Below are 24,808 nucleotides of genomic sequence, written 5' to 3'. Positions count from 1 at the left end.
TGGCAAATACAGAGCCCAGCCTCCATGTGTGCCCGGCTCAGACAGGTAGCTTGAGGTATATCCCCAAGCTGAGCAGAAACAAGCAGGCCCTCCGGATTTCCAGTTGCCAAGAGGCGAGAAGCGGAATCCTGCTTGCTTTGCAACAAGTCTATGAGTCTCATGTGGCATGATATTAAATTATATAGGCAGCCACTTGTTTTCAACTGATGCACTGAGCCGAGAGTTGTATCCAGCAGGCAGCATTCTCCTCAGTAGACGGTTGAAAAGATTCTATAGCTCCGCAGACCTCCAAACCTCTGAAAATTGGCCTGACAACAGAGGGGTCGGTCAGCTCTGGGCAGAAGGTACCATGCTTGCAGCTGAAATCCTGGACCATGGGCTGTGGGGCACTCTGCCCTAAAGGTACGTCAGAGCTGAACAAAGTTGCACATGCCGCCGCTGGGGAAATTCTCTGTTGGGGGTGCCCTGGCCAGCTCCTGGCTCCTCTGTGCAGCTGGGGCTTCTCAGATGGTAGGTGCCCCTTCCTTTTGCCTCTGAAGGTTGTTTATATCAACCTGCGCTGCATTAGCCTTGTTCTGTTGTTAGAGATAAACAGTAGAGGGATGGGCTGTGTGTGTGAGTGTGTGTGTGTGTGTGTGTGTGTGTGTGTGTGTGTGTGTGAGAGAGAGAGAGAGAGAGAGAGAGAGAGGGATTGATTGATTGATTTAGGGGTGGAGGGAGGAGGTGAGTATGAACAAAGAAGGGAAAAACTTAGAAAAGCTCTCCCTAATTTCACTGCTTGCTGTCTTCTGCTCCTGCATAAGGGTAGATCTAAGCATGCATTATGAACGCGTAGAAAGAAGCTTTTGGCCTCTCCGAGCAATTAGACTGCTAAATGCGTGTCCTAAGACCTAACAGCTAGCTCTATTCCGTAGCTGGAGCAGAGAGGGTGTTGTAATTCTCATTAGTGGCAGTAATATGAATAGGACACATATCTTACTTGACGAGCTCATAATCAATAATGCCTAATGGGCCTTTCCAATTCCCCAAATAGTTCGGGATAAATGTATTAAGACAGGAACTGAAATGGGTTTGACTGATGTGCATGCAAGTTCTTGGCAAGACTTCCCACTCGGTTTCCACCCAGATTAAACGTGGTTTGACAATTCACGTGTTTGGGTTTACGGCTGGGCTGCAACGTCTCCCCATGGATTTTTGACAGGTTAAAGGTTAGATCAATTTGGGCTCCTTGATCCTGGTTCTGCGAAGACCACAATTAATAAAAGAGTGAAAAGAGTAGCCATGAGCCCCCTTTCGGCCACACGGAGACCCGAGGGACCACCATGGTGAATGAGCCTTCTTGGCTGCCCCCACCCTGCGAAGAAGGACAGGGGAGATGTGGCTCTTCCCTGGGCTCTTACGTCACAGCCTGCTTACATTAACAGCCTGCTCCCAACTGAGAAATGTATAAACCCCAAATTTCACTCATTTGCACTCTCTAGGAAGCATTTGTGTTGAAAGTCTCAGCCAGAGAGAATAGCCACTCTGGGGGGAAAGCAGGAGGTTTTGAGGGATCCAGAGGTTACAAGCGGACCCCTGAGATCCTAAGAAGAGCTGGTGTTGGCCTTTGGATTGATTGGGGTGGTGCGTGGAGCAGACACAGAGGGAAGGAAGGTGCGGTGAGGGTTCTGGGAGGCCCCGATGGGTGTTTCACTGTTGCTTCGCTTCTCTGTGCAAACCAGTGGAGATGAATGTTTCTCCCAATATTTACAAGTTATTTATATTTTTTTCCCTTCATATAAATTGCCACTTAATATAATTAATTAATTTTCCTTAAGGGCTTTGGTAGATTGTTATTATGGATTTTTATAATGAAGTTATTATATATGAAGAATATTGATCTCTGCTTGCCACATTAGCTGCATTTTTTTCCCAGACTGACCTCCTTCTCAGTTGTTTGCCCTGATCTGCCTCTTTATTTTACAAAACAAGCCTGTGGTTTCCTTCTGCTCCCCATACCCAGAATCCAGTTCTTAAGTGCCATGACAAAAACAAAAATAAGAGTTTCTTACTAGACATACACAAAAGTAGAAAGAATAGCATAGTGCATCCCAGGGAACACATCACCACCTTGAACAATGAAGCTTGTTTCATTTATGCCTCCCCTCTGACCCTCAGCACTGCCCCCCCGCAAGAAGGTTCCTTTGCAGTGAATCCCAGATAGATCATTTCAGTACATATATCTCATTTATAGCTCTTAAAAATAAGGATTCCTTTTAAAAATGCAATTATATTACATGAAAACGAGAATTCCTTAACATTCCCAGCTGTTCAATTTCATTTTGAGTATTTCACTTATTTATTATTTTTCTCGGTTTGTTGGAATCAAGACTGAAATAAGGCCCGTGCATTGCAATTGAGTGATATCCTCTCACATCTCTTTTATTCCTTGATATTGAAGAAACCTAATGAGTTTCCCATTGACTGGAGATTGCCAGTTGCATCTGAATGGTGTCCGTGAACATGTTCCTCGGATCCCTGCATTGCCTGACGATTTGTGGGTAGTCTTTGCCTGACCACTTGTGGGCAGATCTAGGACTGATGGTGGCATGTGTCTTTGGAGGTCAGGGGAAGGGAGAGATTACAGCTGGTCGTGTCTCATTTGTGGAGAGCCACTGGCCATCAGTGCCTAGATACATTAATTCATTAGGGGTTTCCAGATGGTTATATTCTAATTCATGTATTCTATCATCATTTAATGTTAGAGTTTTCCCTTTATTTACTATTTTTCAAAATGAGTGGGTTTCCAAGCCTCCTCCAGAGGTGACTTGGGTGTTGCGTTGTTTTTTCTAGTATTATTATTAACTCGTGGGTGTAAATATATTTGATGCCTTTCAATCCATTGCCGTTATTATCCTTATTGGTGCCCCATTTTTTCTGTCTTTAGCCAACAGATGCTTCTTTGCTAGGACTGTACCTAGTAGAAAGTCATAGCTTATCAATTTCTAGCAATAAGATGTCTCAGGCTCGTCTAGAATCAACCATTTCTCCAAGAACCCTGATTCCTTCTAGGGGGAAATGGAATTATTAGTTAGAGGCCACAGTCCAGATGCTGTGGGTATTGAGCACTATTTTTTTCCACCTCTGGAAATTCATCCAAACCACAGTTACCACTGTCATCAGCATCACCACCCGTTAGGGCCACCGTGGCTGCCACCTGCACTGCCATCACCAGAGAGCCTTCCTCTTTCCTAAGTGTCCCTCTTCCAGGCTCCATAACACCCATGAGATATTCCTTCTCCAACATGCCTTGGCATCACTATGCCACTTGTTCCAGAGTGCCCTTCTGTACTGCAAAGCACTCACGGGCCTTCTTCTGGTTCCTCTTTCATTATGCTGTCCCTTTTCATCTGTTTGAAACCCAGGGCAAGGGGATAGATCATAATTTCTTAGTCTTCTCCAATCTTGTTTTTGGAGCTCTTGCCAAAGTCATTCCTGTTTCACTAGATCATTTCTGAGCAGCCCTTCTCCCCCACGCTTACACACATTGCCAGCACACATTGGGAAAAGGTGGGGAAGCACTGAATGCTTACTAAGGCATGTTCTGCTATGCTGGGCATTTAGTGTGTGTTGTGATGTCACCAAAGCTTCATTACAAACTTGTGAGCTAAGTGTTATGATTCCCATTTTAGAGAAGAAGGAAAGTTAAATAAGAGACAGAGCTGGGATTAAGCCAAGGTCTGTCTTCCTCCAGTGCCCAGGCCAGCTCAGACTGCCTGGTGGTGGTGCATCCCAGGAAGACTTGTGCTTAGATGGTCCCACTCAGGAACTTTCTGCAGCCGTCCTGCAAACTTGCAGATCTCTGCTTTTCTTATCTTTCAGTGGCTCCCCATTGCCTTCAGTATTAAATCCACACTTCGTATGTTCTGGACCTTGGCTTACTCTCTAAAACCCCACAGACACATTCATCTCCAGCAACCTTTCTGAAAATGTGCTTGTTCTCTTGTCTCCAGCTCTTTGATAAACCTTGCTCCCTCTTCACCTACTGAACCCCTACTTCTCCTTGAAGAGGCAGGTAAAGCGTCTCCTCTGAGAAGCCCTCCTCATTTGCACTTCCACATGAGTTCAATGATACTCCTGTGGCACTCACAGAGTGTGATGCTATACTCTGGGTAGCTAGGTTTTATTCATCCCTTTGACCCTAGGACCCAGCACAGCACCTGGCCCGGGGAAGTTACTGGCAACACTGTTGAATGCATATTTCAGCAAACGGGGGAGTGCGTGCTACCTGCTATCCCACTCTTGGTCATACGGGTGTAATGTTATCTTCTTTGGAATGGTCTTGACTGTTTCTTGTGGCCTCTTTCACTCTTTGCTTCTGTCGTGCATGTTTATTTTTTCCCATAAGTTAAATTATGCTCTGGGCCTGGAAGAAGCACTGGAAGGAGGCTAAGAACACATCGCCTTGCACGTAGTCAGGTCTCAATAATTATCCATGTAATTGAATCAAATGGAAGGTTGTACAAAAGGAAGCCACATTGGAAGTGTCAGGCAGGCAATCAGCAGAATGCCAGCCAGACAGTTAAAGCATCTCTGATTTACTACAATTTCTTTTAATAGGCTCTCTATACAGATTTGCTGTCAACATGTGTTGTTGGTTTAGGAAAGCAAACAAACAAACAAACAAACCCAGGAAGCCACTTCTAGCGTGATGGTCTCAGATTTCCAGTTTGGGACAGGACTTAGTCATTGATGTTGGGGAGATCTAAATGTAAGCAAAAATGCCTCCCACTAAATGTCTCGGACCCCCACGCTCAGAACCAACACATACATGCCCTCTCTGCTCCCTCCCTTGCTGTATCCAGTTCCTTATCCTTCTCTTCTTGAAGACCAGACCCACCATGGGGCGCCTGGGTGGCTCAGTCGGTTAAGCATCCGACTTTGGCTCAGGTCATGGTCTTGTGGCTCATGGGTTCAAGCCCTGCGTCAGGTTCTGTGCTGAGAGCTCAGAGCCTGGAGCCTGCTTGGGATTCTGTGTCCCCTCCTCTCTCTGCCCCTCCCCTGCTCATGCTCATGGTCTCTCAATAATAAATGCTAAAAATTAAAAAAAAAAAAAAAAAAAAAAGACCAGACCCACCCAATATGAATGTCTGGCTCTGATGTAGAAGATTATGAAGAGGTTTATTTGGCTGTGGGACTCTCCTGGAAGGGAAGACTACTCAAGGACCAGCATTGCCAACTAGTTATTCACTCAGTAAATTTGCATTAGGCACTTGTTGTATGGCAGGTACTGGCAGTGCAGTGGTGGGCAAGGCCTTGGGCCTCTCGAAGCTCTCCACAGAATGGAGGAGACAGGTGTTCCACAGATACGCACACGGATGTGTAATTACAAATGGTGGTAAATGATATGGAAAGAAGAACAGAGATCTGTCCACAAAAGGGTCTGGCAGCGCTATCTTTGTAAAGCCCTCCCTTGTCCCTCCTGGCAGTACAAGGCCAGCCTGGGGCTCCCTTGTCACCTGGAGCCATGCCCGTATCGGCCCTTGGGCCACTGAGACTCTGGGTGTACATGATCGTGAGTTCCTAAGGCAAGGGTTCGTTCTGTCCCAGAATAGCATGTGGCATAAAGCAGGTGCCCAATCAGTGTTTAGGGATGGAAGGAAGGGAATGAACACTTTTACAAGTCCCCATTCCATCAGATAAAGGAGTCCTGGACTTCCCTAGCACTGTGATCATAAGAGTGTGATGTTGAACTGGTTCCAAAACTGCAGCTTTGTCCCCAGGAAGAAGGCATCTCTTCTTCTCCTGAGGATTGTAGAGGATGAATCATGAGTGGAACCCTCCACACAGGGCCTGGCCTGGGGCAGGAGTTCAGTTCAGGTTACATCTCCACCTCCCACAGGCTTCCTCAGTATGGTGTTCTGCTTCTGATGGAAGCCACCTGCCCACCTAGCAGAGTAGACCTGAGCAAGGTCAGGGGCAGGACTCACATCCTGCTCATCTCTGAATCTCAGTGTGGGCATGTCAGAGTCAGGACTAAGAAGACCCTTACTGTGAATGGCACTGGCTTAGTGAATCTTAAGAACAGGATTCTGCAGCCCATTCATTCTTATTTGTGTCTTCCTTGGAGAAGAAGAAGAAGGGTATGTTCCCCTCTCAGATTTGTTCCTAGAAATATACTCTCTTAACTCCCCTGCCCCATCTCCTGGGATTTCTTTTCTGGGGAGAGAAGAGGGAGGACCCTGGCCCACTGTTCCTTGGGTGAGCGCAACAGATGATCTTGTGCTGCCCATCACAGTTCTTGGCTACCTTTCATTTCAGCCAAGCTGTGATGGACCGTTTGGTGCACACAGCAGACCCCACCACAGTCTGGCACCTACACTTTTCTGTCCAGGGCTCTGGCTTCTGAAGCCCCTTGGCCAGCATCCAGCACAGCTTGGAGGTGCAGAGAGGTAGCACCCTGTAGGGAACCTCAGCTACCGGGGAGGTCTCTTGGAGACGGTGTACGGGTTCCTCAGAGAGCCCATGCAGAGGATGGGGTCAGTTGCCCATAGGTGAGGGCTCAGTAACATGTGCCCCCTTCATCCCTGTGACTCTGTGTCGCTCTCCTTGCCCCCCTCCCTCCCTTTCTCTGAGGTTCCTTTCTGCTTTCAAGAGACTCTAAACTGAGACACTGGGGAAAGGAGATGACTAACTCTTCAAATCATTTTCTAGGAAACTTTTCAGGCACATCTCCTAAACTCTTCTGAACTTTAGTTTCCTTACCCATGAAAGAGAGACTAGCTTGTGCCCGGACTCACAGGGGGCCGCGCATCTAGCATCCCAAGGGCACCACATTCTATGCTTGCTCGTCCTGTGGCCTGAGCAGGCCCGCTCACCCTTCATAGCTGGCGAATGACTCAACCTTCCCAACTCAGCCGCCGCTCCCCACAATTGGAAACCACCTAAATGTCCGACAGTTATGGAATGATTAAGTAACGTGTGTGTGGACATTCGATAGAAATTGAGAACACTGTTTAAAATGATATATTTTTTGATGTGCATTTATTTTTGAGAGAAAGAGAGTATGAGCGGGGAGGGACAGAAAGAGAGGCAGACAGGGGATCCGAAGCGAGCATTGCACTGACAGCAGCGAATCTGATATTGGGCTCGAACTCACAACCCATGAGATCGTGACCTGAGCTGAAGTTGGACGCCCAAACAACTGAACCACTCAGGTGCCCCTAAAGTGATATTTTTGATGGCATAAGGAAAGATAATGAGATTATGTGATATGATAAAAGCAGGTTATAGAACTATGTGCATTGTGTGTGTGTGTGTGTGTGTGTGTGTGCGTGTGTGTAAAACAAAAAAGCCGTAAGAAAATGTAATGCGTTAACAGGGTTTATCTCTGAGCAGTAGGATTATTTGCTCTCTTACTTGTTTTATATTTGCAAAGTTCTCTTAAATGAACCTGTTTTTCTTTTATAGCCAGAAATAAATCAACCCGTTATTTCAAACAAAACAAAAATAATGCTCATACGCCACCTCCTTTTGAATCTATTTTCACCGAGGCTGAGTCTCCATAGAGTGACCAGACACCCTTGTAGGGCTTAGTGTATGCAAGATGATGCCCCATGAAACTTTCTCCTAGCCTTATGTGGGAACGCAGAAGTGACCATGTTCTAGACATTCTCATATAAAAAAAATAAATAAAAGCCATTATGTAAAACTGGGACAAAGTATCGTGTTAAGGATGTAAACTCTGCAGCCAGCTAGCTCGGGATCAGCTGGGTTCCACTTTCTAGCTGTGTGGCCTGCGGTCAAGTTCCATAACTTCTCTGGGTCTCACTGTCTTCATCTGTATAATAGGGATCATAATAGTAGCTACCCATTGGATTGTTAGGAAGATTAAATGTGTTAATATATGTAAAAAAAAAAAGGGGGGGGGGCCACGTCTCCATGCCCGGTACGAAGGAAGTGCAGTACAACTGGGTGCATTCTCTCCCAGTCACCATCATTGTTCATTTGAGAGTTTCCACGAAACCCCTCAGGATAAACCACTGACTGACGTGCAGACCAATCCAGAATGAGCCCCCCAGAGAATCGGTCCAGTCAGGACACAACAATGCCTTGTTCACTCACTGGCCACACCCAGAGCTCCTTTCCACAGAGGCCACCACGTGGGAATTCAAGTGGACTAGTATTGATGTGACGCTTTTTAAGCAGCATTGAGAGCCACTGCAAAAACAAATGATTGGCTGTTCAGTATTCCCGAAGAAGAAAGATATAGACATGAAGGTCCAAGAGCCACAGAGAATGAAATGAGGAAAGGAAGCTTGGCACACAAAGATGAATGCAAGTGGGGCACACAGGCTGTGATGCGTCCTGGGGCTCTCCGGGCCCTCCCGTAGCCGCTGGGTCTCCCACACACTCCTCTGTTACTCCCTCCATTCTGAAAGGGCACTCTGCCCTCAGGACTTGGTTCCAAACCACATGGGGGCCCGTAACCATATCGCATTGCAGGTTGTATATATGTCTTTCCCCTCCCGTCCCCAACTAAAGCACCCTCCCAGCACGTACTGAACGCTTACTGCATGCCTGGCTCTGTGCTGGGCTCTGAGAACCACTGAAGGCAACTGCCCTTCAGGAACCTACTGACCCTAGAAGAGAAGTAATTGTTTATCTACACCAGAGATGCCCACACCTGTTTAGAAATGGAAGAGATCATAGTGGTGCTGGTCCTGCACTGGCTGTCCAGGGTTGTTCATTGTACCCACACTTTACATGTCATTAGGCAATATGCCAGGTCAAGTTCTTTGGTCTCCCCCAGGCTGTTGTAAGTGCTTAGGGTGTATGGATGCTCACAGGAGCACACACATACAAAATGGCTTGGAGGTTTTCTTTATCAGCTCCCAGGCTGGCACATCCATACCACCTTCTGCTTAAGTAGGAGTAGGTTTCCTTTAAAACCAAGGAAATGGTTCTGGTTTCCAAACAGGACGTAGCATGGCAAAAGACAAGGAACAATGATGTATTGTTCCCCTGGACCCTCTGTGCCTGTGCAGTGTTTCCATTCCCATGACTTACTTGAGACCTCCACCAGTGTTTCAGTTCAGATGGCTTTGACCGCCCAAAGCCAGCCAATGGTGCATCCATCTCCCTCCTTGTTTGCTAGTAATTGGAAGGCAGCTGAATCACGTGCTTGACTGAACAATGAATAAATGTCCAGGGTCCATTTGCTTGGCAGACTTCCAATTCTGCAGAGACTATAAAACTGACCAAAACAAAGACTATGGTGGAAACTATAAGACTCATAAAGACTATAGATCTCCCTGTCAGCCCCCATCACAACACCAGCCTCTAAGTTCCCTTTTCTGGCTGTGCTCCAAGGGCTGGATTTCAGACCGTGGTGACTAAATAGCTGTGTCAAGTAGAGGGGAGTGTGTTGAGACCCTGACGGTCTGCTGAGGCCACCATGAGCTGGCTCCCATGTTTGCCTGATGCTTTATATTATGACTGCTGAAACAAGTATCCTTTTAGCTGAAAGTAATAAAACTCCTCTGGTTTAAGGGCTGGGATGGAAAGGTTTGGAATTCTGCATTTTCTTTTGGCAATCTCACATAGAGGGAAAGTGAACCCATATGTTGTACCCAAGGGTGAGTATGGAGAACAGAACCTGTCCCCTTAACCAAGAAAGCTGTTATAGGCAGAATAATAGTCCCCCCAAAGATGGCCATAACCTAATTTCTAGAATCTGTGAATATGTTTCCTTATGTGGCAAAGGGTAATTAAGGGTGCAGGTAGAATTTTGGTGGCTAATGAGCCCTAAAATAGGGAGATTGCCCCGGATTTTTCAGATGGACCTGGTGTAATCACAGGGTACTTAAAAGTGGAAGAGGGAGGTGGAAGGAGGCGCTAAGTCATGCAGTGTGAGAAGGATGTAGCCCCCAACCCCCATTGATGGCTTTGAAAATGGAGGAAGCAGGCCGTAAGCCAAGGGATACAAGTGGCCTCTAGAAGCTTGAAAAGGCCAGAAAATAGATCATCCCCTAGAGCCTCCAGAAAGGAACACAGCCCTCCCAATGCCTTGATTTTGGCCCAGAGAGACCCATGTTGGACTGGTATCTTTTAGAACTACAAGGATAAATCTGTGTTGTTTCAAGCCACCGAGGGTGTGGTCATTTGTTACTACAGCAATGGAAAACTAATACAAAAGCCCATGGTGTAAAAACAAACCCCCATCAGGGGCCATGGATAAAGGTAACTTCCAGAGAAAATCATTAAAGTCATTAAGGAGACCAATGTACTTTAGTGATGGTTGTACTAGTGGGAAGGCAGAAATGACCTTGCCAGGCATCCTTAAGTACTGAGGAAGCTTTGTCTTCTCATCTCAGCCCTGGAAACAAACACATAAACTATGTACTTTCTTCCTGGAAACTTAGGTTCTCACTTGGGAATGAGTAGCTCTTGCACTGGTAGGGCTTTGAAGTGGTCTTTGTGCTTTGTCCCCTGTATAAATGCTTCTGTAGGGCGTAGCTACTATTGGATAAATTACCACTGTCTCATTGGTGATGAAAGGAAGCATATGTGTCCCATAATATCATGGATTTCCCCCTAGTTAACACTGTATTTGGTTGGGAAAATAGCAAATTTGGATTGATTTTTTAATAGGTTATTTTTACGGTAATTTTAGGTTTGTAGAAAAATTACCAAGGTAGTACAAAGAATTCCCCTGTAGTTGACACCCACTTTCTCATCTTATTAACATCTTACGTTAGTGGGGTACATTTAAAATTCATGAACCAGTATTGATATGTTATTAACTAAAGTATGTAATTTATCTTTAGTTTTTATCTAATGTTCTTATCTGTTCCAGGATCCCATCCAGGTCTCCACATTACATGTAGCCATCATGTCTCCTTAGGCTCCTCTTGGCTGTGATTATTTCTCAAGCTGGTTTTTGATCACCTTGACAGTTTTGAGCAGTACTGATCAAGCATATTTTAGGATGCTCATCTATTGAAATCTAATGTTTTTCTCCTGATTAGGCTGGGGTCATGGGTTTGGAAAGGAAGAACACAGAGGTAAATGCTATTTTCATCACATCACATCAAACCCCATGATTTATGACTGTGATGTTGACCTTGATCACCTGGCTTAGCTAGTGTTTGTCAGGTGTCTGCACTGTAAAGTAACTCTTTCCCCCCTTTCCATATTGTACTCTCTGGAAGGAAGGCCCACGTTGAAGGGGTCAGGGGTTCTGCCTCCCCTTCTTTGAGGACACAGGATCTACATAAATTACTGGGAATTCTATAAGGGAGAATTCTCTCCTCTTGCCCATCTATTAATTTATTCAGTCATTTACATCAGTATGGATTTGTGGATATTTACTTGCATGGCGGTATAATCCAATATCACTTACTTTATTTTGCTGCTCAAATTGTTCCAGGTTCTTTCCTTGCTGGTTCCAGACTCATCTTGCAGATTCCTTTTCCACTCCTAGAATCAACCATCTTTTCAATGAGCTCTGGTTCCTTTTGTTGGAGAATCGTACCAGAAAAAAACCCAGATCTGGTGCTAGGTATATTCACTGTTACTGGAATGTCATTACTTTTAGGACTTCTCGGCTGACAGAGCAAGAACATGTATGTGTGTACATTAACCCATGTATGTACAGCTGACCCTTGAACAATGCAGGGGCTGAAGGGCACTGACCCCCTCACAATCAAGAAAATCTGTGTATAACTTTTGACTCCCCCAAAATCTAACTACTGATAGCCTATGGTTGACTGAAGCCTTACCAATAACAGTCAACACATATTCTATATATGTGTTATATACTGTATTCTTACAGTAAAGTCAGCTAGAGAAAAGAAAATGGCTTTCTAAATTTTTTTTTAAGTTTATTTTCAGAGAGGGAGAGAGCACCAGTGGGGTAGGGACAGAGAGAGAGGGGAGAGAGAATCCCAAGCAGGCTGTGCACTGTCAGCATAGAGCCTGTTGTGGGCCTTGAACTCACCAACCATGAGATCATGACCTGAGCCAAAACCAAGAGTCGGACACTTAACCGACTGAGCCACCCAGGCGCCTCAAGAAAAAATTTTTAAGATGTTTGTTTATTTATTTTGAGAGAAAGAACACATGCTCATGTGAGCAGTGGAAGGGCAGAGAGAGAGGGAGGGAGGGAGGAAGGGAGAGACAGAGAAAGAGAGAGAGAGGAAGGGAGAGAGAGAGAATGAATGAATCCCAAGCAGACTTCTGCTGTCATCACAGAGCCAGACACAGGGCTTGATCTAATGACTGTGATATCATGGCCTGAACTGAAATCAAGAGTCGGCTGCTCAACCAACTGAGCCACCCAGGTACCCCAAGAAAATGTTAAGAAAATCATAAGAAAGAGAAAATATATTTACAGTACTCTAGGTATATTTATTGAAAAAAAAATCCACATATAGGCTGGGAGAGGGACAGGGGAGGCAGTAGTGGGCCTGGCCCAAGATGGCAATGCTTTGCAGCCTAGTGGCCTCAGCTGAGCAGTGGCAGCCACCAGGCACACCCATGGGGGGTGACAGCAGCCCAGAGGCATGCTACAGCTGCTCCATCTACCTGGAGGTATACCACCAGCCTGTGGCCTTTGGCAGCTGTGGCTACCCATGAGGCCAAAGGGCTGGGCGCTGCCACAGAGGAGGAGTCCCTACTCTGACCAATAGGGTCTGTCCGAGGTATGCAGCCAGCCCAGCACAGCCCTGGAACCTGAAGGATTCAGGGTGCATGAGTGCCATGGGCACGGGGTTACACGCATAGTGCTGTCATCCCTGCCCTCTGGGAATGTTCTTCTCCATCAGCCCAGCCTCCTGCCTGCCAGCCACAGGCACTGGACCGACCACCTGCTTGGCACATGGGTGATCTGCAGCCCTGCGCAGGCCTAGGGCCATTGGGGGCTTCTAGCAGCCTTAGGAGGCATCCCCAGCTATTCAGAGGGTAGCAGATATGACTCTGGGCCAGCAGCCTTTGATCTGGTGGAGACTGGAGGGACACTTGTAAATAAATGCCTTGTGGCTTTTGCTGTCAACTCAAAAAACAGTGCGTAAAAGTGGAGCCACGCAGTTCAAACCTGTGTTGTTCAAGGGTCAACGATAATCATTCCTCTCGGTATTTCCATATGTAACCATCAGGATCTAGATTAAGCTAAACATGAATGCTTACTGACACCTCCACCCCTCGTCCTCTCATCCATTGCCACAAGGATCCTTCTACTCTTTGCCCCTGCTCATCTGTAACTTCCTACTCCAACAGTGAGGGACCTGGCTGCTACCATCCACCATCCATTTACTTAATTGTTCAGTTCCAGCATGAGTGTATGGCAGTATCAGAATTGTTGACCTGCACATCCCTGGGAAATAACTTTATCAACTAGAGTACGTTCTCATGGGCAGTTCCTTTTGACTGTGGTTTCCCAGACACCACTCATTTCCAACAATGGTTAGGTCAGCCCCATCCCCCTAACCCCTTTCAGTGAGATTGTCTTATGCATTTATAATACTGTTTAATTCTATCATCATGCTCTACGTTCCACCCTCAGATCCCCCAACCTCCTAAACGATTTTTTGAAATTTGCCTACATTTAGGTTTACTCCCAGGGCTTTGAAGTTCTGTGGATTTGATAAATGCACAAAATCATGTATCTATCACTACAGGATCAGACAGAAGAGTTTCATCTCCTTAAACATGTTCCGTACTTTGCCTGTTCAAACCTTCTCCCAAACCCCCAGCAACCATTGATCTTTTCATTCGTTGATCATTCATCTTTTCATTCATCTTTTCATTCATCTTGTCTCCATAGTTTTCCCTTTTCTGAATGTCATAGGAGTGAAATCATACATTGTGTAGCCTTTTCAGACTAGCCTCCTCGACTTAGGAATTGTAAAGTTCTTCCATGTCTCTTCATGGCTTTATTATTCATTTTTTTAAAATCACTGAATGATATTTCACCATATGGGTATACCACAACTGATACAATTGTCTATTGAAGTATGTCTTGTTTGCTTCAAATTTTTGGCAATTATGAATAAAATTGCTATAAATCTTCAAATACATACTTTTGTATTAATATATGTTTTCAAATCAAGTGAATACTAGGAACATGACTGCTGGATTATAGGGTGAAACTCTAGCTTCTAAGAAGCTATCACACGGTCTTCCAAGATGGTGCTATCATTTGCCATTCCCACCAGCAATGGACAGGGGTTCTTGTTCCTCCACATCCTTGTCAGCATTTGATACTGTTAAGTTTTGGGGATTTTAACCATTCTAATAAATGTGGCAGTATCTCATTGTTTTGTCATTCCCTCATGACAAATGATGTTGAACCTCTTTTCATATGCTCATGCCATTTGTACCCCTTCTTTGGTGACATGTCTGATTAGATCGGCCCATTTTGTAGTTGGTTTGTTTTCTTCATTTTTAAAGTTTTTTAGATGTTTTGCAAATACTTTCTCTCAGTCTACGGCTTGCTTTTTCATTCTCTTAACAGTATCTTTTGCAGAGTAGAGATTTTAATGAAATCCAGATTATGAATTTTTCTCTCACGGATTATCCTTTTGTGTGGGATGTTAAAACTTATTGCCAAACCCTACATCATATGGATTTTTCTATTTTTTTTTTCTAGAAATTTTATAGTATTGTGTTTTGTTCTTAGGCCATGATCATTTTGAGTGAAAGTTTGCAGAAAGCGTATGGTTTGTGTCTAGATTCATTTTTTTACATATGGATGTTCAGTTGTTCTCATACCGTATGTTGACAAGACTATCCATTCTGCATTGAATCGCCTTTGCTCCTTTGTCAAAGATCAGTTGAATGTGTTTGTGTAGATCTATTTCTGTGTTCTCTATTCTGTTCCATTGATCTATGTGTCTGCTCTTTTGCCAATTCTACACTGCATTGATTACTATAGCTTTATTTTAAGTCTTAAAGTTTGGTAGTGTCAGTGTTCCACATTTGCCATTTTTCTTTAATATTGTGTCGGCTATTCTGGGTCTTTTGTCTTTCTGTGTAAACTTAAGAATCAGTTTGTTGATAATCACAAAATAGCTTGCTGTGATTTTGAGTGGGATTGCATTTAATCTATAGAGGAAGTTGGGAAGAATCAACACCTTAGCCATATCAAGTCTTGTAATTCATGAATACTTAGTATCTCTTCATTTATCTAAATCTTCTTTGGTTTCTTACATAAGAGTTTTATCATTTTCTGCATGTCAGTTCAATATGTGTTTGTCAGATTTATACCCAAGTGTTGTATTTTGTGGTGCTGCTGTAAATAATACTGTGTTTTTAATTTTAAATTCCAATCATTCATTGCTGGTTTATGGGAAGGCAGTTGACTTATATATTTACCTTGTATCTGCAACCTTGGTGTAATTGCTTACTGGTTCTAGGGGCTTGGGGTTTTTGTTCTGTTTGTTTTGGTCAATTCTTTGTTTTCTGCATAATCATGTCATCTGCAAACACAGTTTTTTTTCTTTGTTCTCAAGTTCTATACCTTTTATTTCCTTTACTTGTGTTATGGTACGGACTAGGATTTTTAGTATGGTTTTGAATAGCCATGGTGGAAGGAAACGTCTTTACCTTGTTCCCAGTCTTAGGGGGCAAGCATCCAATTTCCCACCATTAAGTATGATGGTAGCCATAGTTTTCTGATAGATGCTTTTTCGGGTTGATTTTTCACATAGACAAAACTGTTGGGACTTGCTGAGCAGACCGTTGTCAAATTACTTGTCTGTTGCTGCCAAGAACTTTTGTGGGAGACCTTGATCCTTTTAGAAATTAAGGGAACTTTAGTAGCTTTCAGAAGGACCAGAGATTAATCATCAGAGTCCTGATAAGGATCTAGAGCAGCCTAAATGTCTCACTGGTGCCCACTTGCACTGAAGGAGAGAGAACATCCTAGCTATTCTCTTGTCCCCCTCACACCCCCCATCTTGGTATTTTTGGTTTGGTTTGGTTGTTGTTTTGTCTGTAGGGACAAAACAGGGAGCGTGGTCCAGAGAGTGCTAAGTAGATGAATTCATGACCCTTGACACTCTGGACCCCACCTACCTAATTTGTTCTTCTGCTCCTTCCCTTCTTTCCCCCTCTGTGCCCCTACATTCCCAGTGCTCAGATGTAATCATTACTCTCAACACCTACCCTTTTTTTTTTTTTTTTACACACCTTTATGTGTTTTACACGAGATGTGCCTTTTGGGGGTCGTCTGTGCCAAATGAAAATATATATTTTTCAAAGTCCAGCTCAAATTCCCCCTCTCTAGGAATCCTTCCCAGTCTTCCACCCAAAGTTACCCTTGGTCTGCCTGAGCTCTCACAGCACTGTATTCCCATGTCCCTCACCTCTGTGCGGCATCCTGCATGTTGTGGTTATGTGTCTGCCCCTCCCACCACCCATGTGCAGACTGAGGCAGATCCATGTCAAATCGCCAAACCTATATTCCCAATGCTGGCTCAAGGTCTGCTTCAGGAGAGGTGCCTAGTAATGTTTGTTGGTTGAACGAATGAAATTACTGGCTTTGCCTAAATGGACCCTTTTGTACTTGTAGAAACCTCTGTCCTTTCTTTTCTCCATACTTGTTCTCCCCGTGGTGTTCTTTGAATCCCTTTGTGCGTTCTGAAGTATAAGAGATGCCTGCAGCTATTCTGCTTCTCATGGAAAAAAAGGAAAGGAAAATGACCATTCATTGTGTCGCCCTACACTATTCCTCTATCAACTTTATAATCCTGGTGTCCTGTGTATTAATTAGGGAGTTGGAGCTCCAAGCCCCAGAAAATGCCAACTCAACTAGTTTAAACAATAAAGGAGCTTATTATATTTCTTATAACAAGACACATAAAGCTAGAGTGGTTCCAGGGATGTAGGCTAAACAGCATCAACAAGAAACCCCTTTCTTTCTTTTTTTTCTCTGCCATTCTGAGTATATTAGTTTCTTCTTTGGACTTGGGCTAGCTCACCTCGTGACTACAAAATGGCTGCAGCAAATCCAGGCATAGCATCCTCATACAACAGTGATTAGAAGGAGAAAGATACCCTCTCTTCTTTGGACCTCTCTTTAAAATGGAGGAAAACTATTGTTAGAAGCTTCCAGAAATTTCCTCTCACAACTCATCGTAGCACATGACAGTGCTTGAGTCAGTCACTACCAAGAGAATTAAGATTATCATGATTAGCTTAAACCAATCAGGATCTCCCCTAGAACTTAGGAGGGAGAAGTGTACACACTGGAACAAAACGAAGGTTCTTTCAGCAGGGAAAAAGAGTAAAATAAATATTAGCAAGGAAACCAGCAGTGTTAGCTCCAGCGTTGTTTTATAGAGAGTTGTTTGATACTGAATTTCAGGGAAGCTAAATTTCAAGGTCGCCCAGCTGATAAAAATAGAAGTAGGATTCAAATCCTGCTCTTTCAAACTCCAAAGCCCATCCTTGCCCTTTTTCTGCTGCACAACTAGACCCAGAGAGAGCCTGCGTTTCCCGGAAAAGCCAAAGCCCCCTTTCTGATGGTGAGCGCTTCAGGAGTTGAAGCAATCACCCTGCTTTCCCAAGCTCGACCTTCAGCTGGGCATTTAATCTGTTTATTAAGTTATGACTAATGGCGCCGCGAGACACGGAGGGCTGCACACTCAGACCTAGTTTTAGATTGTTAGAGGAGGTTGAAGGGATAAACATCATATTCATATTCTGTGCCGAGAAAATTCAATTGCAGCTCTTTTCTCTTTCAGAGCGTGGGGATTGGCGAGGGGCTTCTGCTGGGTCCTGCTTTGGTTTAATAGAAATGAAGCCTCCAAAGCAGGCGGGCTGTTTTGGGAAAGTGGCCACTAATGCGGCCCCATGGGGCGGGGGCCAGGCCTGAACGGGGCAGTTTGCATATTCACTTTTACAAACAGTTGGCTCAGAGTCAGCAGTTAATGGGATGGGAATGATGTTCCTGTACCAAATCATTTCCTGAAAAAAAAAACATTTCCAATTGCAAACATATCTCAGCCTTTCTTGTAGGGTTTGTTATGTCTCTGTTGAGTGAATTAAAGAGGCAGGGCAGAGGGGAGTGTTTCGGACTGGGGATTTTTCATCTGAAAACATTTTTATGATGTACACATAAAAAAAGATCCTGTTGAGACCCACCTTGAGGAGTCCTTGCCACAAATAGTACTTTTCTAGTTGCATTTTAGAGGTGTAAATATCCCTATATTCATAAATTGGCTCTCGCCATACAACAGTCTTGGAACAGATGTGGCTTTTCTCTCCTTACAAAATATAAGCACACACATATGCACACACATGTGCACACAGGATCAGGCCAAAATTTTATATATATATGTGTGTGTGTATACACACACACACACACACACACACACACACACACACATTTTTTTCCCCCCTGAGAACAAGCTGGAATCTTTCTTTGCATCCTGTATACTACTTTGGCAAATTCTGGCTTAATTCATAACCTGTGCAGTTGAACGGTGGTCTTAACAGTTTTGGTTATTCATTTACTCAACTAATAGTTCTTGAGTGCTTACTCTGCATGAGGTATTGTCTTAAGTAATAATAATAGTTATAGCATAATAGCATGCATTTATGCAGTTCTTACCAGGTACCAGGCACGCTTCTAAATCCTTAATGTAAACCCATTTAACCTTCTCAACAACCCTAGGAGGTAGGTAATATTATCACCCCCAATTTCCAGATGGGGAAACTGAGGTACAGGAGGTTAATGAACTTGCCCAAGGTCACATAGCTAGTAGAACATGGATTTCAGCCTAGGCACTCTGGCTCCTATTTGGGGATCTAACAGTGAACAAAAGAGAAAAAGTGCTAGTCTTTTCTCTAGGTGGGGGACAGACAACAGACATATGAATAATTATTATTTAAGATTGTGATGAGTCCTCTGAAGAAAATAAAACATGAGAGGGAGGCTAGGGGCTAATCAGAGGGCCTTGCAAGTGTTAGTAAGGAGTCGGAGCCTTATTCTGAGTATGATGAGAGGCCAAGGGAGGGCTTAAAGCAGAAGAATGTATCATGCTATTTACATCTTTATAGATCATTCTGACTATGCTCTGGGAAGTAGACAGGGATGCAGAAAATGCATCAGAAAGCAGTAGACCACTTAGAAGGTGGCTCTGGTTGTCCAGGTGCAAGCTGAGGGTGGCCTGAACCAGGATGGGGTGGTGTAGATGATGAGAAGTGGGTGGCATTGGATCCTCGTGTAGAGGCGGTGCCCCCAAAACTTGCCAATGCATTCGATGCAAAGCATGAGGAAGGAAGAGAAGTTAAAGGTGATTTTTTTGGATTTTGGCATAAACCGTTGAATAAGTGGCAGTGCCATTTACTGAAGAAGAGAACAGGGGAGTGACAGTCTTATTTTAGGGTTGTTATGGTGGAGGTGAGAGTGTTGACAATCATTATGTTTGGGATATATACGCTTGAGACCTATTAATAGACAAAAGAGGAGACATCAAGGAAGTCTGGTATTCAGGGTCAGGCCCATTCTAGAGATTTAAATGTGGACATCATCAGCATTTGGACACATGGGGTCAACTAAGATAACACCATCCAACTGAATTTCCTGTAATGACGAAAAGCTACATCTGTGGTGTCCAGCCTGGCAGTGGCCACTAGCCTGCCACACGTGGGCCATTGAGTGCTTGCAATGTGATAGGTACAACTAAGAAACTGAAGTTTTAACTCATGTAAATGTGAATATTTGCATGTGGCTGGTAGCTACCATTGACAGTGCAGACCTTAGGGAGAATGTAGGTAGAGAGGCCCGGGGCAGGAGCTGTTGTCTTCACCGGCCAGTATGCCCAGTCTCGCTCCCCCATTTAAGCATGACTCGACTTCCACTGACCAATGCTTGCACAGCAGTGCTTGTTCAGTAGTGGAAATCTTGCTTCTTTGTGAGAAATAGCCTGGAAAAGAAAACAAACTAGTCGTAGGAGGACTATTAGAAGAAACCTAGGACTCTAATGAAATTATAGAAGTCAATTGTTTTTCACTAGAAAGCAAATGCAATCCTATACTTATTAGAATCATTTTAGCCTTAAAGGTGTGGCTTCTGTTTTTCAGTTCTATTTTTGGGGGGGTAATTATAGAGAGTGGTGGGTGTCTGAATTTGCAAATTCAAGATGGTGACTGGCTGATATCCCGTATGAATGTCAAGAGCCCACAGCGACAGGACTAAATACCAGCTTCATAATGCAAGTTGTGTCTCTTTAGGGTAGAGTGTGTTTCACGCTCTTTGTTAGGCAATCTCATTCCCCGTCCAACTGCAAACATCAGTGAGTTTGCTAATATGAAAGAACTCTTTGTAAGTGGCTGCCTTGTGCTTAAGAGTTCTTGCAAGTATATGCTGGCAGTCAGGGAGGCCAGAGTCAATAAAAAAAATAATAAAATGGAAAGATGGGACATTGCTTTTATTAAGGTTGATTGCAGCTGCCATATTAGCTCTTTGAGAGCCTTTTGGTGACCAACGCTTTCAGAGAAAATGGTCTTTCTGTGCTTAATTGGTAAAGAGGAATTATCCAAACTGGCACTAAACAGGGGTGAGGAGATTGAAGGCACTCATTTTAGGGGGAGGGTTAGCCAAGGTCATTGCTCAGCAAGTGTCCATCACGCAGTAGTTTTGTGGTAGGAATTTGTTTTTCACTAAGGCTTCATTTGGGGGGTGGGTGCATGGAGGGGAGCAGGCTGGAAGTCTTTAGCGGTCATTGACCTCTTTTTGTTTTCCTTGAGGAAAGTGGAATTGTAGGTTTCTAGGACTTGAAAACTGTAAACGGACTCGCTGGCCATCCATCCAGTTGAGCTCTTGATGTTCAGTGGAGGGAATGGACCTAGGAGGAGAGGTGCCTGGCCCCACTGTCCCCTACTCATTAGAGCTCAAGAGACAAGATGAGAGCCCAAAGGAGGGTGGCCTGAGGCATTCTCAAGCAGTGGCTGGGGTGGGATGGGGTAAAAAGAGAAGGCAGGATAATCAGAAAAATAGTTAGGGAAGCCAAACAAATAGGGAGAGAAGTTGGCTGGAAATGGCTTACAACATAAATGTAGACTTGACCTGGTGACCTCATTTAGCCAAGCAGGTACCGGGCGGCCACTGTGCACCAGACAGCCAACCCTTAAAGGAGGGGTGGGCAGGAGATGACAGGCAGAGACCCAAGAAAGACCTCAGTGACCACCTCACTTCCGTGTACCCTGAGATCGTGTCTGGGAACAGGCAGAGGCCTCCCTCTTTCTCTGAGGAAAGCGAGTGAGGTGGTGGTTGGAAGAGGGGACATGCAGGAGACAACTCAGTCCTTCTAGCGAGGAGAGGCAGGGAATCTATTGCAGGCTGAGTAACAGCTGTAACCTAACCTCAGTAGTTTTATTAATGTCAATCTCAAACACTGTGTGCTACAGAGCCCCTCCCTGTCATCACTGGGCTGCCGTGTGACTCTGCCTTTCTTCTCTTTGCAGTATCAGAGCTTCAGGAGGAGGGCATGAATGCCATCAACCTGCCCCTCAGCCCGATCCCCTTCGAGCTGGACCCGGAGGACACCATGCTGGGTAACTGGGTCTCTTGTTCTCTGGGTTAGCCTAACGCCTCTAAGTGGAGCCACCCACTGACTGCCTTTTCCTTTTAAAGAGGAGAATGAAGTGCGAACAATGGTGGACCCCAACTCCCGCAGTGACCCCAAACTGCAGGAACTGATGAAGGTAAGAAGAAATTAGGAGGGGCCTCAGCTGCCTCCCAGCCTCAACAGGCACCTGTAGACCACCTGCTCTAGGCAGGCAGCACACATGCCCCAACAGAAGAAATAGAAAGTTACAGGCAGCTCATGGTCCCATAGGTAGACATCTCTGATTTAACAAAAATGGGACATGGCCGCCGCCCAACAAATGGTGTTGATCATAAGTGCCAGAGAAGTTAGTGCAAAGGAGCTCACGTTTACCAGGATCTTAAAGTTCACGCAGTCTTTCCACTGCTTTTCTCAAAGACCCTCAACAACATCCTGTGAAGTAGGACTTCTTATCATCCTCATTTACAGATAAGGAAGAGGAGTCTTAGAAAAGCCAGTAGTTTGTTTATGGTCAAAGCTGAGTAGAGGAGATGGAATTCAAACAGAAGTAAATAAGATCGAATGAGATATTGTACATTGTGCCTGGCACAGGGGCTGGCTTGTAACCACCCCCTGAAAAATGTTCATTTCATCCCCCTTTGCATTCCCCGTCCTGTGTTTTTCTTCTTTAGCTTCTCCAAGCTGAACTCAAAACAGGACAAAAAGGCACTGGATGCCAGAGTGGCTCATTCAAAATGTAAATGAGATCTATCATTTTCCTGCTCAGAACCTCTGTATAGATTCCTGTCAACTGAAGTCTGAAGCCCATGCTCCTGGGGATGGTGTTTGGGGTCTCATGCTGTAGCTGCCTCTTCAGCTTCAGATTGTCCCCTTAGAGTCACCATGTGATGACTGCTTACCGCTACTCAGACACTTCTCTGTCTTCACTAAATGGTGAGCTTCTCAGGGTTCAAGACCCCCCCCCCTTTTATTCATCATTGTTCCCCCAGGATCCAGCACAGAAAGTGACTTGGAGCAGATGTTCATAAACGCTGGGTGGGTGGATGGGGGAGAGACGGGAGGGTGTTGGATGGAGGGAGTGGAGGGGAGAGGAGGGAAGCTTCTATTCTAGAATAGTAGAACGATATTCTGTGAAGACCCCGGGCTCCACCCACATATGCAAACCCAGCCCAGCTACTACCCCTGTTATAAAGGCAATCTATTGATGCAAACACAAAAGGTGATGTTCCCTGTGGTTCCATGTATTACCAGATTGTGGTGGTTGCCTGAGGCCTGTCCTCAGGGGAGGGGACTGAGCACAAAGCCCAAAGGAACCTTCTTTCAACGAGGGAGTTGCTTTTTATCTTGATTGTGGTGGTGGTTACACGACTGTGTGCAATGACCAAAACTCAACAAACTGTATTTAACATTAGTTAATTTTACCGTACATAAATAATATCATCATAAACAAATGAGCTGAAAAAAACATAAGATAAAAGGCAGTGGACTTGCACAAACTGCAGTTTCCTTACCTGAAAAATGAAGTGAATGAACCCTCCCTCGAAGGGGTGTGTGCAGATTAACTAAATGAGCTACCGCAGGCTGTGCCCCTGCTCAGTGCTTCATGCTGAGGGCACTCAGGCAAGGGCAGGAGAGCGACAGGAGAGGAGAGGAGACTGCATTGGCCCACCAAGAGGTAGCTTGGGGATAAGGAGGAGAGCAGTACCTTAGAGGGCCGATGGATAGGAGTTCAGTTCCTGTCTGTGTCCATGGTTAGCAACGTGACCTTGGCAGATACATTCACTTCTGTGTTTGCTTTCTCCTCCTGAAGATAGGAGGAGGGGTGATAGATGGGGGTGATAGTAACCACCTGACCAGATGTCCTAATGGGGGAGAGCTTTATTTATTAATTAGACGTACCTTTATTGAACATTCGGCCCTTGACATATGTGATTCTTTTCTGCTACCTAAAGCAGGAGAGATTTTCCTCCTTCATCTTAGAGGTGGGGAATCAGAGGCTCAGAGCAGAAACTAGTTTGCCCTAGATTCGTAGGTCACGGAGGCACACACAGAGAGGTCCGTGGATGACAGAGGTGCACAGACACAGGTGCATACATCACAGAGCTACACAAATCAGTTGGTGGGTAACTAACCCCAGTTTGTAGAACTCTAAAAGCCCATATCCTTGCCTGGTACGAGCCACACACCCAAACACTGTGTGAATGTAGCTTGCCATTGGGGTAAGGAATGGTAAGGGGCCAAAAGATATTAACAGGGACACAGGTGCCACCAGAACTAGAAGCACTTACCCCGGAAAATTAACAGGGCCACTAGGGCTCACCCAGCCTTGTGTCCACATACTGAGTCACAGGGATTGTTCTCCTGCTTTCAAAATCTGAAGTTCATTTAGATTTTAATCTTCCAAGATAAGAAATCTGGCCTATGAATCTTCTCTTATTCTCTCTCTCTCTCTCTGTAGGTACTAATCGACTGGATTAATGATGTGCTTGTTGGAGAAAGAATCATTGTGAAAGACCTGGCTGAAGATTTATATGACGGGCAAGTCCTACAGAAGCTCTTTGGTGAGAAGGGGGTTGAATGTTGCGGTGGAGGTCTTTGCTCTGCAGGTGGATGGCTCTCAGGCTCCTAGTTGGGAGTGGTTCTCAGTTTACAGCCGTTCACGTGCCGTTCACACTATCAAAGTGTGGTGTGTGGGCCCACAGACTGGTGGGGCCTTTAGATGGCCTCCTGGAATCCGTTTCACATAAATGAATTGCCGAGGGAGTTCATTGGCCAGATGGGGCTGCTCCCCCTAGCAGTTGAAGGGCAGCAGCCGGGTAGATGAAAAGATTCCACTGTGTACTAGAAAACCTGCCTTGCCCTCTCTAGAAAACCGTGCACTTGTGACCTCTGTAGGTGTATTTACACGTGTGTGGGGGGTAAGCATATATACGTATACCTCTGTCACCTATGGGTGGGTGTATGTGTGCATGTGCATGTGCGTGTATGCATACCTGTATGAGCTGTGGACCTGTGTGTGTGTGTGTGTGTTCCCCTGTGTACGTCTAAGTCAGGTGCAAGAATGTGGGAGCCTGTGCCTCTGTGATGTTCAGCCTCTGCGTGCCTAGATGTGTTGTCTCTGGGAAGGTGTGTTCCTGTGAAAATAGGCCCCCGGGGAGGAAAAGGAGAATTCAGGGGTGATCTAGTATTGAAATGACAAATTCAACCTGAAAGAATTTGGACTTTGCCTCAGCTGCTCCCCATTGTCTCTA

At 45.0% G+C, this 24,808-nt stretch overlaps 1 protein-coding gene across 1 annotated transcript in view; it reads left to right on the top strand.

Moving 5' to 3' along the window:
• PARVA (parvin alpha) overlaps positions 1-24,808 on the top strand; it is a 172,056-nt gene that overhangs the window by 79,220 nt on the left and 68,028 nt on the right. Inside the window, exons 2-4 of the mRNA XM_078433226.2 lie at positions 21,454-21,543; positions 21,623-21,693; positions 24,016-24,118. Of these exons, the coding sequence (XP_078289352.1) occupies positions 21,454-21,543; positions 21,623-21,693; positions 24,016-24,118 (264 nt within the window). The remainder of the gene's footprint in view (positions 1-21,453; positions 21,544-21,622; positions 21,694-24,015; positions 24,119-24,808) is intronic.

Source organism: Panthera onca, chromosome D1, assembly GCF_046562875.1.
Source record: "Panthera onca isolate mPanOnc1 chromosome D1, mPanOnc1 haplotype 2, whole genome shotgun sequence".
Lineage (NCBI taxonomy): Eukaryota > Metazoa > Chordata > Mammalia > Carnivora > Felidae > Panthera > Panthera onca.
Note: the sequence above shows the minus strand (reverse complement) of the source record. Positions and strands in the feature narration are given on the sequence as shown.